The following is a 14,483-nucleotide window of genomic DNA, read 5'->3' on the forward strand; positions in this document are numbered from 1 at the left end:
TGGAGAGGAACAGCTGCAGCCCCTGTTCTGACACCAGCACTGTGTCTGAGCTGGACACGTTCTCAAGTTTCCAACGTTTTGCAGCCCCCTGTGTTACTAGGATGAGCTGGTTTATTTTCGGTAAGAGGTCAGTATGAATCTGGACGTACTAGAAGTAATTTGTTCAAATCATACTAAGAAAAATGACTTTTTCCAATAGCTAAGAATAACACTGGACATGAGTTTGAGTGAACTCCGGGAGTTGGTGATGGACAGGGAGGCCTGGCGTGCTGTGATTCATGGGGTCGCAAAGAGTCGGACACAACTGAACGACTGAACTGACTAACTAAATAAGAATACCACTGGAAAGCTCACACTTGAAAGGTCTTAATCCTTTGAGAATGTGACACTTTTATTACATACTGTATCTAGGCAGGTTCAAAGAGGGTGCCTTTTCCTAAGTTAGCAATAGATCTGAAGAATCCTAATGCTTTACCAAGCAGCATGGCTTTCCTCTGGGCTGTGGGGTTTTGTACATTTCCCCATACTCATTCCCCTTCTTCTTTCCCACCTTGGTCTTTAAAGGGTTTTCCCAAATGAGCTTCACTGCAGTCCTTTATGAACAGAGAACTCTGCTACTCAGAGTGATGATAATCCTGGCTTGACCAGGACTGAGGTTGTGGGACCCCCCCAAACCAGCCTCTGCCCACTGCAGTGGGCTTTGCCTGTAAGCAGAGAGCCCTACCCAGCCACCACATGTCTGTGCCAGGCGTGCGAGGGCACTGGGATGCCCAAGAGAGTGGAGAGCACAGGGCTTCTCAGGCAGGGGCTCATAGGCCTGGGGGTCACAGGGCCAGGGTAGGAAGAGCAGAGCAGAGCCATCTTGTTCCTGTGGGGTCAGCTGACCCTTTGCCAAGGGCATTTTAACCGGCACACCAGCCTCAATGTTGAGGCCTGTTTAAGCTAAAATGTTGAAAGAAGTTTCCCATGAGGGCAGCTGCTCCTTTCTCCTTCCTGTCTCTGCCCCTGTTTGGATGGAGCTTTTCTAAGTCTCAAGGCAACTGCAGTCAGGACTTTGGTCTAGACCTTGTAGACTGATGGCCATTTGCCTTCCCATGGCTTGTCCACTTCTGTGCCGCAGTCCATGGCCCACCCATGGGCCTGTGGCTCTGGGCAGTGGCCAGTGCATGACCATAGTATTTATTCCACAGCATGCTGAATGCAGCTTAGGAGGGAAACAGGCCAGAACCACAGATAGGGTGACTACCCTGCAAGCGTTGCGTGGTTAATATCATAGCTACTCCAGTCAATATCTTTAGATGTTTTTCTCAAGTTTTGCTTCTTGGGAGATTTATCAAATTTTTCTAGATTCTACCAATGAATGTAGAACCTTATCTTACTGTTCAGTTTGGAGATACGTGTTGAATGTCTCTATGTAGAGGGACTGTGCTAGGCATGGCAAGGGGTGCCCAGGTGTGTCAGATGGGGCTGTCTCAGGACCTCTGGCTCCAAGTGACATCTCCTGGCCCCTACTCCCTCACACACTTGGTATGGGCTTGGCGTGCTACAGGTGTGTTAGTCAGTGCCTGGGCCAGTGGGAGGGATGGGTAGATATTTCTTCTTGGGTAGGACTATTTCTTAATCTAGGCAGGGAAGTCTGTGCCCTGAAGTGTGTAAAAGAGACCTTGATCTGCAGCATTTCCTCTGAGGACTGCATGTGTGTGTGTGTGTATGTGTGTGTGTTGTAAAAGAGAGCTTGGGTGAGAACCATGCCCACATTCACGTCACTTCCCTTCTTGGTTTAGACTTCGGGAAGATGCATCAGCTCTAAAATCTAGCTGGGATGCCCAGATTGCTCAGCTATCCAAGGAGATGATCTCCAAAGACCTTCAGGTTCAGTCACTGCAGGCAGAGGAGATGGAGCTGAAGGCACAGCTGAGCAGATGCCAGCAGGATATTGGGAGGTGTGTGTGATGGAGGAAGGGGGCGAGGTTGGGGGCGGCAGGGCAGGGGGCCAGAGGCAGCCTTTCCCACAGAGCACAGTTCCCAGTCTGCGCCAGGGCTGTCAAAGGGTGTGTGCTGTTTTTGTCCCGTGGCAGGAATCATCTCTGAGTTCTGATTTGTTCTAGTGTCTTGGTGTCTTTTCCTATCAGCCAGAACGAACACGTGAGTAAAGGTAATATTCTCTCTCCTAAGGAATCATTGAAATATAATAAATGTAGCCATTTTAACTGTACAGTTGATGAATCCTGACAAATATATACTTAAGTATGTGGTACAGCCACCAGTGCCATCAGGATATAAAACCCTTCCATCGCCCAAAGTCCCCTCACTCCCTAGCACCCTGTGGACTGCTCTCTGCCACTATGGGTTTCTCCTGTTCTGGAATTTCATCTGCATAGAATCCTACAGTTCATACTCTTTTGTGTCTGGTTTCTTTGGATATTTATTTGAATATTCAGATTTTCTGTTTTCTATTTCGTGCATGTGTCCCTTGGTAATTTGTGTCTTTCAATGAGTTTGTTCATTTCATCTAATTGCTGACTTTACTGACATGAAATTGTTTATAGTATTTCTTTACTGTCTCTCTAATATGTGTAAAGTCTGTAACAAGGTCCTCTCCCCTCTTGATATTGATGACACGTATTTTCTCTTTTCTTCTCATCAGTCTAGCTAGAGATTTATCCATTTTACAGATCTTTCCAAAGAGCCAACATTTGATTTCTTTGACTTTTTTCAGTGGTTTTTCTGTTTTCAATTTCAATATCTATTCTTATCCTTATTATTGTCTTTCTTCTGTTTTCTTTGCTTTAATCTGATGTTCTTTTGCTAGCTTCTAAGACTTTCCCCACAAGGTCTCATCTGCTGGAAAGACTGGTGAGGGTTTATTTTTGTGGGGAATTGGCATTTTTATTTATTTATTTGGCTACACTGGGTCTTAGGTGCAGCGTGCAGGATCTTTAGTTACGGCATGTGGGATCTAGTTCCCTGAGCAGAAATCAAACCCAGGCCCCCTGCATTGGGAGTGTGGAGTCTTAGCCACATGAACCATTAGGGAAGTCCCAAGGCTAGTGAAGTTTTTATTTCACACATTTTACTTTTCATTTCTCTCCTCACTGTGTGTGTGGTTGCTTTTAATCTCTGAACATATTTACAGGAGCTGCTTTACGTATTTTCCTGCCACCTCTGTTGAGAGTCTGTTTCTGTGGCACAGAGGCCAGTATCCTGCTTCCTTGCACATGTCACAGCTGTCTGTGGCTGTCAGATATGTGGCCACTGTGTCAGCAGGCCTCTAGGTTTGTCATGTTCTTTTCACAGGGCCCTGCTGCTCAGCTGTAGTTAGTTAATTGGTTAATTAGTTAGGCCCGCAGAGCAGCTCAGAGAAGGCAATGGCACCCCACTCCAGTACTCTTGCCTGGTAAATCCCGTGGATGGAGGAGCCTGGTAGGCTGCAGTTCATGGGGTCACTAAGAGTTGGACACAACTGAAGTGACTTAGCAGCAGCAGAGCAGGTTGATAGTTTAAGGGTTGTTTTAAATCTTTGTTATGGTGGCTCTAGAGTCTCTTTGTGACTCAGTGGTAGAGAATCCACAGGCCAATGCAGGAGACACGGAGATCTGGTCCCTCCAGTCAGATCCTTGGATGAGGAAATGGCAGCCCTCTCCAGGATTCTTGCCTGGAGAATACCATAACCCCATGGACAGAGGAGCCTGGCAGGCTGCTGTCCGTGGGGCCACAAAGAGTCAGATATGACTGAGCACACATGCACGTAAGGTTTCTTCACTAGGGCCAGTCTAGCCCCGTTGCTGCATGTCACCCCAGGGTCTCCACTGGGCACTCTGGATTTCCTCTGATGATTCCTAAGGACACTGTGCTGACTGGCGGAACCTACAGTTCCTCCTACTTGTGTGGTTCTTTCCTCCCTCTGTTCTGATCTCTCCCGACCCCCAGTAGATGGACGCTGAATTAGGTTTGACCTTTCAGCTTACTGTTGACCCTCCAGCTCTGTGTGCTCTGCTGGGAACCCTCCTGCACTTCTCTAGTGCGGCTATTTTCTTGTTTGTCTGAGATTGCTGGCATTCTTCCCGTCTCTTACTGAATTTGACCTCATCTCCTACAGTGCTGAGTTTCTCAGGAGTGGGGGACCCGGCCGCCTGCTCCCCTCTGAACCTAGGCCTGTGTGAAGGTGTTGGCTAAGCCCGTGAACCTGGCTGGCCAGGGGTCCCAGGAGGGACACCTCCCATCTCCGCTACGTCACAGCCCAAAGGAACCTCAGGACAATGTTAATGTTGGCACTTTTTAACCCCCGCAGGTACAAACAGCAGCTGTCTCTAGCGGTAGAGAGGGAGCAGAGCCTGGAGCGTGACAAGGTGCAGCTAGAGCTGGACTGGCAGCGCCGCTGCGAGGGTGTCGAGCGGGAGCAGTACCAGCAGGCCGAGGACTTGATTCAGGGCCTGACAGCGGCCAGAGATCAGGTCTGCACTCCCCTGCACTCTGACTTCTTTCTGCAGAAGGAAGGGCTGGGAATGTCCACTCGGCATGGAGACGGCTTGGGCCCTCACCAAATTATCCTTTGCACTCGAAAGCACTTGGCCTCACTGAGCAGTTTGGTTTATAACAGCAGCACTTGCAGTGATGAGTCCCTGCCCACAGCCTTTCTCTAATGGCCAGGCAGCTGCCTCTGGAGCTGGATGCATAGGTGGCCCCAGCATTTGCTGTGCTCCTCTGGCTCTGATGGCCACATATTTCCTGGGGTTTCTCACCCCCGTGTCTGCTATCTGCTTCCCAGCTGGGTAGGGAGCTGGTCTGGACCTTGAAAGTGGCACCACTCCCTTCTGATCCTCCCAAGATGAACTGAGTCTGCGTTTTCCCCAGGTTGTTGCCAAGCTCCAGGAGACGGAGCGGCGGCTGTGTGACCGAGAGTTGGTGCTGAAGGCCGTGACCCGAGAGAGAGACCAGGCCCTGCAGGCTCTGCGGACACGTGGGCTGCTCCCTGAGGAGGAGGCTCAGGTGAGGGGCCGCCCTCCTCCTGAGTCCCCTTGCAGCTCTTCCTCCTGGACCCCTTGGAGATATCTGTTCCCCCAGCCAGAGGGAAAACACGCCAGATAGAATCAGCACTGGAGGTAGATCTTTTCAGCCATGTTTCTTTTAAGATGACTGTTCACACAAGGTGAGGCCGAGGCTCGGCCAGCTAATGGGAATCTGCACGCAGTCTTCTTTGTGTCTTTAGTATCTGAAATATCAAAAAGCCTCAAATTCATATATTGTACCATGGCAGACAGTAACACAGAGAACCAAAAGGTTAGAGCTTTATCCCAAAACACGCCTCTTCACATGTGGTGACTGAGCCATTCGATATGCGACAATGGCCGTTCCTCTCAAAAAGCACAGACTCCTGTGCTGCTGTGTGCCAGCCAGAGCCTGACACTGACTATGGGACGACCCCAGGTTGAATGGTGGCCCCGAAAGGCGTATTCTAGTCCTGGTGCCTCAGGAGGCAACCTTCCTTGGAAACAGGGTCTTTATGGATGTGATTAATTAAGATGGATGATTAATTAAGGTCACATGGGAGCATCCCAGCAGGACACACTAGGCCTGATGCCCTAGGGGTCAAGCTCCGGAAGGTGTGTCTGTTAACAGACCTCTGGGAAGATTCACGCTCAGCCAGTGGTCAGGCTTGGGAGCACTGGTGTTCCCAGGAGGAAAGGAGGGGCCAACACTAGTCTCCAGGGTCACCTACGGTCCTGGGGACTCATCGCTGGTGGTTTTTGCATGGGTACCTTCTCCAGGGCATAGAGAGAAAACAAATGCCTCCTTTTTTTGTTGTTTTTATCAATGAGCCTCCCTACCCAAATTTTTCTTTTTTGTATTTTACTGCCAGGCTGGCAATTACAAGAAGACATTTGTCTTCAAGCAGCAGCTCAGCTGGTCAGGGAGACCTGTCAGTGGCTGGTTGCCTTGTTAAGTGAACAGAAACCTCAGAAATGTCCCAGGGGTCAGAAACAAGTGCCCCATGCAGAGTTGCGGGGATGTGCACCTCTGTTCTCTACAGGGGGCCCTGGAGGCAACATGAGGGGGCGTGGCAGAGCAGCACCTCAGACACCAGTGAAGGTGAGCTGGCCTGGTGATCTTAACACAGATATGTGGCTTCCTTATCAAGCAGAAACCCAGGGTGGTGGAGGATGCTGTGCAAGTTTCTGTTGACCCAGAGGAATGAAGTCTTAAATCCTCCAGATAATAGCAAAACACCTGTGTTCCCCCTTCAGGGCCTTAATACTGTGACCAGGTTAAGGATGGGACCACCTGGTAAAGCGGTAGATGTCGGCTGGCAGGCAGAGGTTGGTGCTGAGTTCTAGTGTTCTTGGCAAACACTAAGTAGGAACAGCAGGGGATCTGTCATATACTGAAGTCAAAGACAGAGGCTGCTCAGGAAGGAAGACATGGTGCTTCCTAGGAAGCAGTGAGCCCGCCACAGATTGCATTGCACAGACAGGCAGCCTCTTGGCTGTGGCCATAGCTTCCTCTTTGCTTCGCACTAGTTTTGATGACGGCACTTCAGCAGAGCCGGAGTGATCACCCCACAGAGACCAAGGCACCACCGCCAGGCAGGCTGCTAGGGCAAACGCAGCCACAGGGACAGAAGATTCACCTTGGGAATGGGCTGCGCTGCAACTTTGAGGTGGATCCTGTTTGTTCAGGACAAGGACGCTGAGGCCCTAAGAGGGGTAGTCCCTTCCCCACAGGTGGCAGAGGGAGAATGTGAGCAGTGCCGGCCAGTTGCACAGCCCTGACCACTCTACTGTCTGCCTGAGCAGGAGCAGCCTAAGGCTCTGCCACAGAGAAGGTGGCGAATGTCCCAGTGGGCACAGAGAGGGAGGTTGGGTGTTTGCAGGAGTGGGGCCAGAGCAGTGGCTGGAAGGAGGCAGGCAGGTGCATAGCAGAGCCAGAGGTGGGGGCTCTGAAAAGCTGGGGACTAGCGGTAACAGAAGAAATAGCTTCACTTTGGAAACGAAAGTAATATATACCACTGCAGAAATTTTACAGTTTTAGTTCACCACAGTGCTCTCTGGACTAAAGCTGGCCCAACGTTCACCCCAGCTCAACTGTTACATGGCTGGACCTCTCGGCATGGTATCTTAGTGGGAAGTCTTCTAAGTTTCATTGGTTCTTATGAGAAGTTGGCAGTTTCTTTTATTTGTCCTTCTGCAGGAATGTAACGTCCCTTTTTTCCTCTGATGGTTTTTAAGAGATTTCCTTCATCACTGTTTTTAAACAGATTGACCATGATGAGCTCTTTGGTGTAACTTTCTTTGTGTTTATCTTGCTTTGGGTTTCTTGAACTTCTTGGATCTGTGGACTTAGGTTTTCATCAAATTTGAAACTTTTTTGCCAACACGTTCTGAATCCTTTTCCATCCCCTCCTTGATCTGGGTTAGTGTCTGTCTGCCTCGTACTGTTCTGCAGTCCTTAGAGCCCTGCTGTTACTTGTTCTTTTGTCTCTCACTCTGTTCTTGAATTTGGATACTTTCTACTGCTCTGTGTTTATGTTCACTTACCCTTTCCTCCTGTAGTATCTTATCTGCTCTTAATCCCATCCTATCCAGTGAATTTTTCCTTCAGACAATGTATTTTTCATCTCTGTTGATTCTATTTTGTTCTTTTTGAAATCTTCTATTTCTGTTTTTTCATATTTTTCTTTAAATCCTGGAGTATATTTATGTGAACTGCTTTAAAGTCCTTGACTATCACTCAGCATGATGTTTTCATGTTCCATCCATGTTATAGTGTGTGTCAGAACGTTATTCCTTTTTATGGCTATGTAATATTTCCTGGTGTTAACTTTTGTTTATCCATCATCTGTTGGTGGACATTTGGATGTTTCCATTTTGGCTACTTTGATTAATGCTGCTCCAAACATGTCTGCAGGTTTCTGTGTAGATCTGTGCCCACTGCTCTCAGCTCTGTACCCAAGAGTGGAATTGCTGGGTTATGTAATAGCTCTGTGTTTACTTTGTTGAGGAACAGCCAGATTGTTTTCCACAGCAGCTGCACTGTATTACATCTTACATTTACAAACCACTGAGTACTTTTACCTTTTTCCATTTTCTCCACATCCTCACCAACACTTGTTATTGTCCATCTTTTTTTATATTTATTTATTTTATGTGGCTGCACTGGGTTAGTTGCACCATGTGGGATCTAGTTCCCTGACCAGGGATCGAACCCAGGCCCGCTCCATCGGAAGCACAGTCTTAGCCACCAGACCTCCAGGGAAGTCTCTCTCTCTTTTTTTTTTTTAAATAACTGCCACTCTAACGGGTGAATGATGGGTTTTTTACTAAAAAGGGAGAGTCCCCAAATCTCTCAATAAACATTATCTTTGAAAAATGGTGGTCTTGTCTTTATGAAACAGAAAAAGCATTTTCATAGTTCTGTCAACATTACCCACCTCCAGGACAGATGAGGGGCAGCAGGGATGTGGGGCTGGAGGATGCAGACAGACACAGACACAGCCAGCCTCAGACGCACAAGGGAATCACTGGTTCTTGGCTCTAACCATTTTCTTTTTCTTTTTTTTCTGTATTTGACAGAGGCCTCTAAGGTATCAAGAAGAAATCAATAAAAGTTTTCCGTCTAGTGAGATCCAGCGGCTAAAAGAGCAGAACACAAGTTTGCGAAATGTTATTGCACAAATGAGGAAAGAAATGGAAGCTCTAAGTGATCAAATTCTTCCTTCTGCCCAGTTAGGAGGGGAGACCTCACACACTAACCAGCCTGACCCAAAGGCAGCAGCGGATTCCGCGGTTCCTGGTAAGCAGGTGGGAGAGGGAAGATGAGGAGTCATCTCTACTGGGTCCGTAAATAGGCTTCACTTGGAGTCTTAAAAATGAGCATCCCCGTTATAGATTATGTCAAAGTATGACAGCTACTTTCCCTCGAAGAGAAAAGATCTTCAGTCATATTTTTTATGTACAATAAAAACTTTGTACTGGTTCGTGGAGGGGAAAAGGGAGGAATACACACGTGACACATTTAAAAACCAGAGACAGACTTGGACCAGGGGCTAGTTGGCACTGCGCTCTCCTGGAGTAGGCAGTTGGCCTGGGGGACCAGGCCTTTCCTCAGGGGAGCTTCTCGAGCCACAAAGGTGGCCCCACCTCCTACTGCTCAGGGCAGGGACTCAAAGGATGGTGAATGGAGGGGCAGCACCTCTGACGGCTGTGCTCAGGATGGGATTATCAAGTCTGCATCAAGGATCACAGGACTGAGGGCTCCTGATCATGGGACCCCACTCAGAGAGCATGGCAAGCTGGTCTCTGGAGGGGAGGGTGACACACAGACAGCATGGGACATTAACGAGGGTTGGACAGGGGAGGGCGCGGGCGGTAGATAAAGGGTGAGAGTGTAAACGCCTGTGCCTATGTGTTTACTGTGTTTTTTGGAAGGTTACGTTCTGGCCCTTGAAGCAGAAATGCAAAATCTAAAGCATAAATTTAAAACACTGGAGGAACAACTAGATGTGTTAGATCCTTCGAAGACATCCTTGTCCTGTGCTTGCGCTCAACCCAGTGTCCTGGCCTCCACGGATACCACCGGTGAGAGTCCTTGTCTCGTGTTGTGTGCTCTGTCTAGTGACTTCCCAGTAACACAGCCCACGGAGATGTTACAAAGGTGCCACCCCAGGAGCCCCACCTCCTCCTGCCGAGCCAGTCACTCTCCTGACTTCTTATGGCTGAATTTTCATGTAAGTGGAATTACAAGTGTGTATTCTCGTCTGTTGGATGTCTCCAACATCCGCTGGATCATCAAAAAAGCAAGAGAGTTCCAGAAAAACATCTATTTCTGCTTTATTGACTACACCAAAGCCTTTGACTATGTGGATCACAATAAACTGTGGAAAATTCTGAAAGAGATGGGAATACCAGACCACCTGACCTGCCTCTTGAGAAACCTATATGCAGGTCAGGAAGCAGCAGTTAGAACTGGACATGGAACAACAGACTGGTTCCAAATAAGAAAAGGAGTATGTCAAGGCTGTATATTGTCACCATGCTTATTTAACATATACGCAGAGTATCATGAGAAGCGCTGAGCTGGAAGAAGCACAAGCTGGAATCAAGATTGCCAGGAGAAATATCAATAAGCTCAGATATGAAGATGACACCACCCTTATGGCAGAAAGTAAAGAGGAGCTAAAAAGCCTCTTGGTGAAAGTGAAAGAGGAGAGTGAAAAAGTTGGCTTAAAGCTCAACATTCAGAAAACAAAGATCATGGCATCTGGTCCCATCACTTCATGGGAAATAGATGAGGAAACAGTGGAAACTGTGTCAGACTTTATTTTTGGGGGCTCCAAAATCACTGCAGATGGTGATGCAGCCATGGAATTAAAAGACGCTTACTCCTTGGAAGGAAAGTTATGACCAACCTAGATAGCATGTTAAAAAGCAGAGACATTACTTTGCCAACAAAGGTCTGTCTAGTCAAGGCTATGGTTTTTCCAGTGGTCATGTATGGATGTGAGAGTTGGACTGTGAAGAAAGCTGAGCGCTGAAGAATTAATACTTTTGAACTGTGGTGTTGGAGAAGACTCTTGAGAGTCCCTTGGACTGCAAGGAGATCCAACCAGTCCATCCTAAAGGAGATCAATCCTGGGTGTTCATTGGAAGGACTGATGCTAAAGCTGAAACTCCAATACTTTGGCCACCTCATGTGAAGAGTTGACTCATTGGAAAAGACTCTGATGCTGGGAGGGACTGGGAGCAGGAGAAGTGGACGACAGAGAGTGAGATGGCTGGATGGCATCACCAACTCGATGGACATGAGTTTGAGTGAACTCTGGGAGTTGGTGATGGACAGAGAGGCCTGGCATGCTGCGATTCATGGGGTCGCAAAGAGTCGGACATGACTGAGTGACTGAACTGAAGTGAACTGAAGACAAATTTATTCATCAGTCTGTTCCTCTATGGTCAGTCCAGCCTTACAGGCTTGTTCTGGTCTCCACTTCCATTTCTCTTAACTTCCTTTTCCAACGAGAAGTCTGAGTCCTTGTCCTCCATACGTTACTTCTTCCATCCAGTTCTTGGGTGTGAGCACCCTCCCTTGCACGGACGGAGGCCTTTTCCTACATAGAGGCACCACCCTTTGACCCAGGCCCACCCTGGCTCTGACAACCTAGCCAGGCTGCCCTTCATCCCGATTCCCTCGCCAGCTGGGTTGCGGCTCTCAGGCAGATCAGCCCTGGAAGATAACTTCCAGCCACCCATCTGATGATTTATGGGCTATTGTTCAGGAAGGAAATGAAAAGGCAGGCAGGACACTCTGCCTACATAGTCATCTTGTCCCAGGTAGTGGAAGTCTTACTTTTGGCTTTTCCAATGCTGATATCTTTTACTTTTTTTTTTTTCTTGTATTATTTCCCCCGACTGAACTCTTTAGTATGATGTTGATCATAGCTGACTTTCTTCCTGATCCCAGAGAAGAATTTTCAGCACTTTTAAGTTTAATCATTACTTTTTTGTGTCAGATTAAGGAAATTTCTTCCTATTCCTATTATAATACAAATCTGTATTTTTTGTCATGATTCTACCTCCACTGGGTTACTTGAACATTTTTTTAGTGTTCTATTTTAATTTGGTTTTCAGTCTATCTCTTTAGGTACTTTTTCTAGTGTTTTCCCCAGGAATTACAGTATACTTACTTATCACGGTCAACTAGTGTCAGCACTTTGCAATTTCAAGTGGAATGTGGGGATCTTACCACCAGTCAGGCCTCAACACCCCATTTCTTGTTGCGAATACCACCCTGCTGTACATCGAGAACCACATCAGACAGGATTCTCATTTTTGCTTTCAACTGTCAAACATAATTTTAAAAACTCAGGAGGAGAGGTATGGTCCATTTTTTCCTTGAATCCTTATTCTTTCTGTGACTCTTTCTTGATTCTAGGTTCCTTCTGTCTGAAGCACTTGTTTCAGCAGATCCTTTTCAACAAGGCTGCTGGTGACAAACTCACAAGGTTTTCCTATATCCGCAATGTCTTTGTTTCACCTTCATCCCTGAAGAGTATACTCACTGGTATAAAATTATGAGTTTACAGTTCTTTGCTTTCAGCACTTAAACCATTTTCTTCTGGGAAGAAATCAGATGATTGTTTCTGATGAGAAGTCTATTGCCTTTGAATCATTTCTCTCTGCCTGCTTTCAAAGTTTGTCTTTAGTTTCAGAAATCTGATTATGATGGTCTGGGCATAGATTTCCTTGGCTTATCCTTTTGGCATTGAAACTGAACCAAATTTGAGAAGTTTTCAACCATTACTTCTTCAAGTATTTTTTTTAGCTCCACCCTGTCCTTCCTTTTTGGACTCCAATGGCAAGAGTATTAGAACTTTTGTTTTTCTCCCCCAGGTCACTGAGGCTCTGTCTGTCTGTTTCCAATCTGTTTTCTCTATTGTTCAGATTGGAAATTTTCTGTTTTTTCTTTAAGTTCACCAATTCTTTCTTCTGTTGAGCCCATCCAGTGAGATTTTTATTATGGTTTTGGTTCTAAAATTTCCATTAAAAAATTTTTTTTTCATACCTTTGCTAAAACTTCCAATATTCCATTTGTTTTGAGAGTGTATCATATTGCCTGTTGGAATTGCTTTAATCTGTCATTTTGATATGGTCTTTTCTCATTCAAGGTACAATTTTCCTTGTTGGTGTAACAAGTGATTTTGGATTCTGTCATGGATGTTTGAGTATTGTGTCATCCTCTATTACACATTGTTTTGTGTTTCCTCAGCATCTAATACTGGCTTATTCTGTCCTTTCTTCTACCTTATTTGCTTTTTTCCTCATTTTTGAAATGGACATTCAGCTCATTGATCTTTCATCCTTCTTTTCTTAAAAAAATCTTTTGTGGCTTGTATACTTTTGAAAGAACAGCTTTAGATGCATTCCTTAAGTCTTGATAAGCCATGCTTTTATGGTAATTTGGTTCAAAGTAATTTCTAATATCCACTGTGATTTCTTCTTTGACCTGTGGATTGTGTGGACATCTTCGTTATTCCTAGCCAAATGAGTAGGAGTCAACACAGGTCGGCCTCTAACAGACACTAGCTGGTAAAGTTGGATTTTTCTTCTGCAAAGACTCCAACTTTCTTGGCACAAAGGTTGTTCTTCATGTGCATCTCTGTCCTTGTGGGCACCCAGCTGCATCCACTTAGCTTTAGAACGTCTTCAACATCCCAGTGGACCAGCAGTGAAAAGTAGCCATCCTTGGAGGAGGGCAGAGAAGAACATACCTACGCACCTCTGCCCTGGACACCACAGATGTCCTCCCCAAGGCAACAGCAGGCAGTTGGGAGCTCCCCCAGGACTGTAGGAATGTGAGTCTGACAAAATCGCTCTTTCTGCAGGAGGAGCTGTGCCAGTCGATAGAGCGTCCATGGGACTGGCACTCAGAAGGCTTGGAGACAGAATACATCTCCTGAGCTTCCTGGTGACACGACTGAGACAGAAGGTATGGCCACCCTCTGATGCTCGACTGCGTAGGTCTTCCAACTGAGGGCACTGCTGGGGTGGCTGTGAACCCCAGGAATCTGCTGTGGCCTCTCTGTGCCTCCGGTTCCCTGTGAGGACAGGGTTATTGTTGGGAACAGCTGGTTCACCTCTCATATGTCCCTGGAAGGCACACGGTGGGGACCTGGTGGATGACAGAGGGGAGTCCAGGGCAGGAGGGACAGTGCTGGCCATTGACACGCAGGGCCTTGTCTCTGCCCACCCAGGATGTGCTGGGCGAGTCCAGGGACCCACATTAAACCCAGGCACCAAGCTGTGGCAAGAGCATGTGCTCATCACCACTGTCTGAGACTCTAGATGCTTCACCCAGCGCCGGCCCTTTCAGTCCCCTCGGCCCTGCCTTCTGGGGGACAGGTTGTAACCAGGCGCTAGGCTGACCCACTGCTTCCTGTGGAGGTGGGACAACTGGACAAACTCCAGGACAGCTCCACCCTGGCACCTGGGGCTGGTGACCCAGCCTGTGCTTTATTGCTATTATCTCGTGATACCTCTTTTGTTTAGTGTTTTTTTAAAATTCTGGTAAAATATACATAACAAAATTTGGCATTTTTGCGTGGACAATTCAGTAACGTTAAGTATATTCACAGTATTGTGTAACCAACACCAGGGTCTATTCCCAATAGGACATTTTTATCATTTGAACAGAAACTCTGTCCCCACTGAACACTTAACTCCCTGTTTCCTGCCCCCAGCCCCTGGTAAACTCTACTCTTTCCGTCTCTGTGAAGCTGGCTCCTCTGGGAGCCTCCTATGAGTGAAATCACTCAGTATTGTTCTTCTGTGACTGGCTGCTTTCACTCAGCATAACGTCCTCAGGGTTCATCCATATTGTAGCAGGGGTCGAACTTCCTCTTAAGAACCCCACATTCAGTGTACCCACTCATCTGCTGGACACTTGGGTTGCTTCCACCATTTGGCTGCTGTCAATGTGGTGGACTCCTGTCT

At 47.1% G+C, this 14,483-nt stretch overlaps 1 protein-coding gene across 2 annotated transcripts in view; it reads left to right on the forward strand.

Annotated features, from left to right (window-relative positions):
* CCDC57 (coiled-coil domain containing 57) overlaps window positions 1-14,483 on the forward strand; it is a 116,548-nt gene that overhangs the window by 38,965 nt on the left and 63,100 nt on the right. For both annotated transcript variants that reach the window (XM_055408285.2, XM_055408284.2), the window contains exons 8-13: window positions 1,785-1,943; window positions 4,292-4,454; window positions 4,855-4,989; window positions 8,571-8,790; window positions 9,426-9,575; window positions 13,376-13,479. In XM_055408285.2, coding sequence (XP_055264260.2) covers window positions 1,785-1,943; window positions 4,292-4,454; window positions 4,855-4,989; window positions 8,571-8,790; window positions 9,426-9,575; window positions 13,376-13,479 — 931 coding nt within the window. The remainder of the gene's footprint in view (window positions 1-1,784; window positions 1,944-4,291; window positions 4,455-4,854; window positions 4,990-8,570; window positions 8,791-9,425; window positions 9,576-13,375; window positions 13,480-14,483) is intronic.

Source organism: Moschus berezovskii, chromosome 20 (assembly GCF_049115385.1).
Source record: "Moschus berezovskii isolate FMDL1 chromosome 20, NW_MosBer_1.0, whole genome shotgun sequence".
Lineage (NCBI taxonomy): Eukaryota > Metazoa > Chordata > Mammalia > Artiodactyla > Moschidae > Moschus > Moschus berezovskii.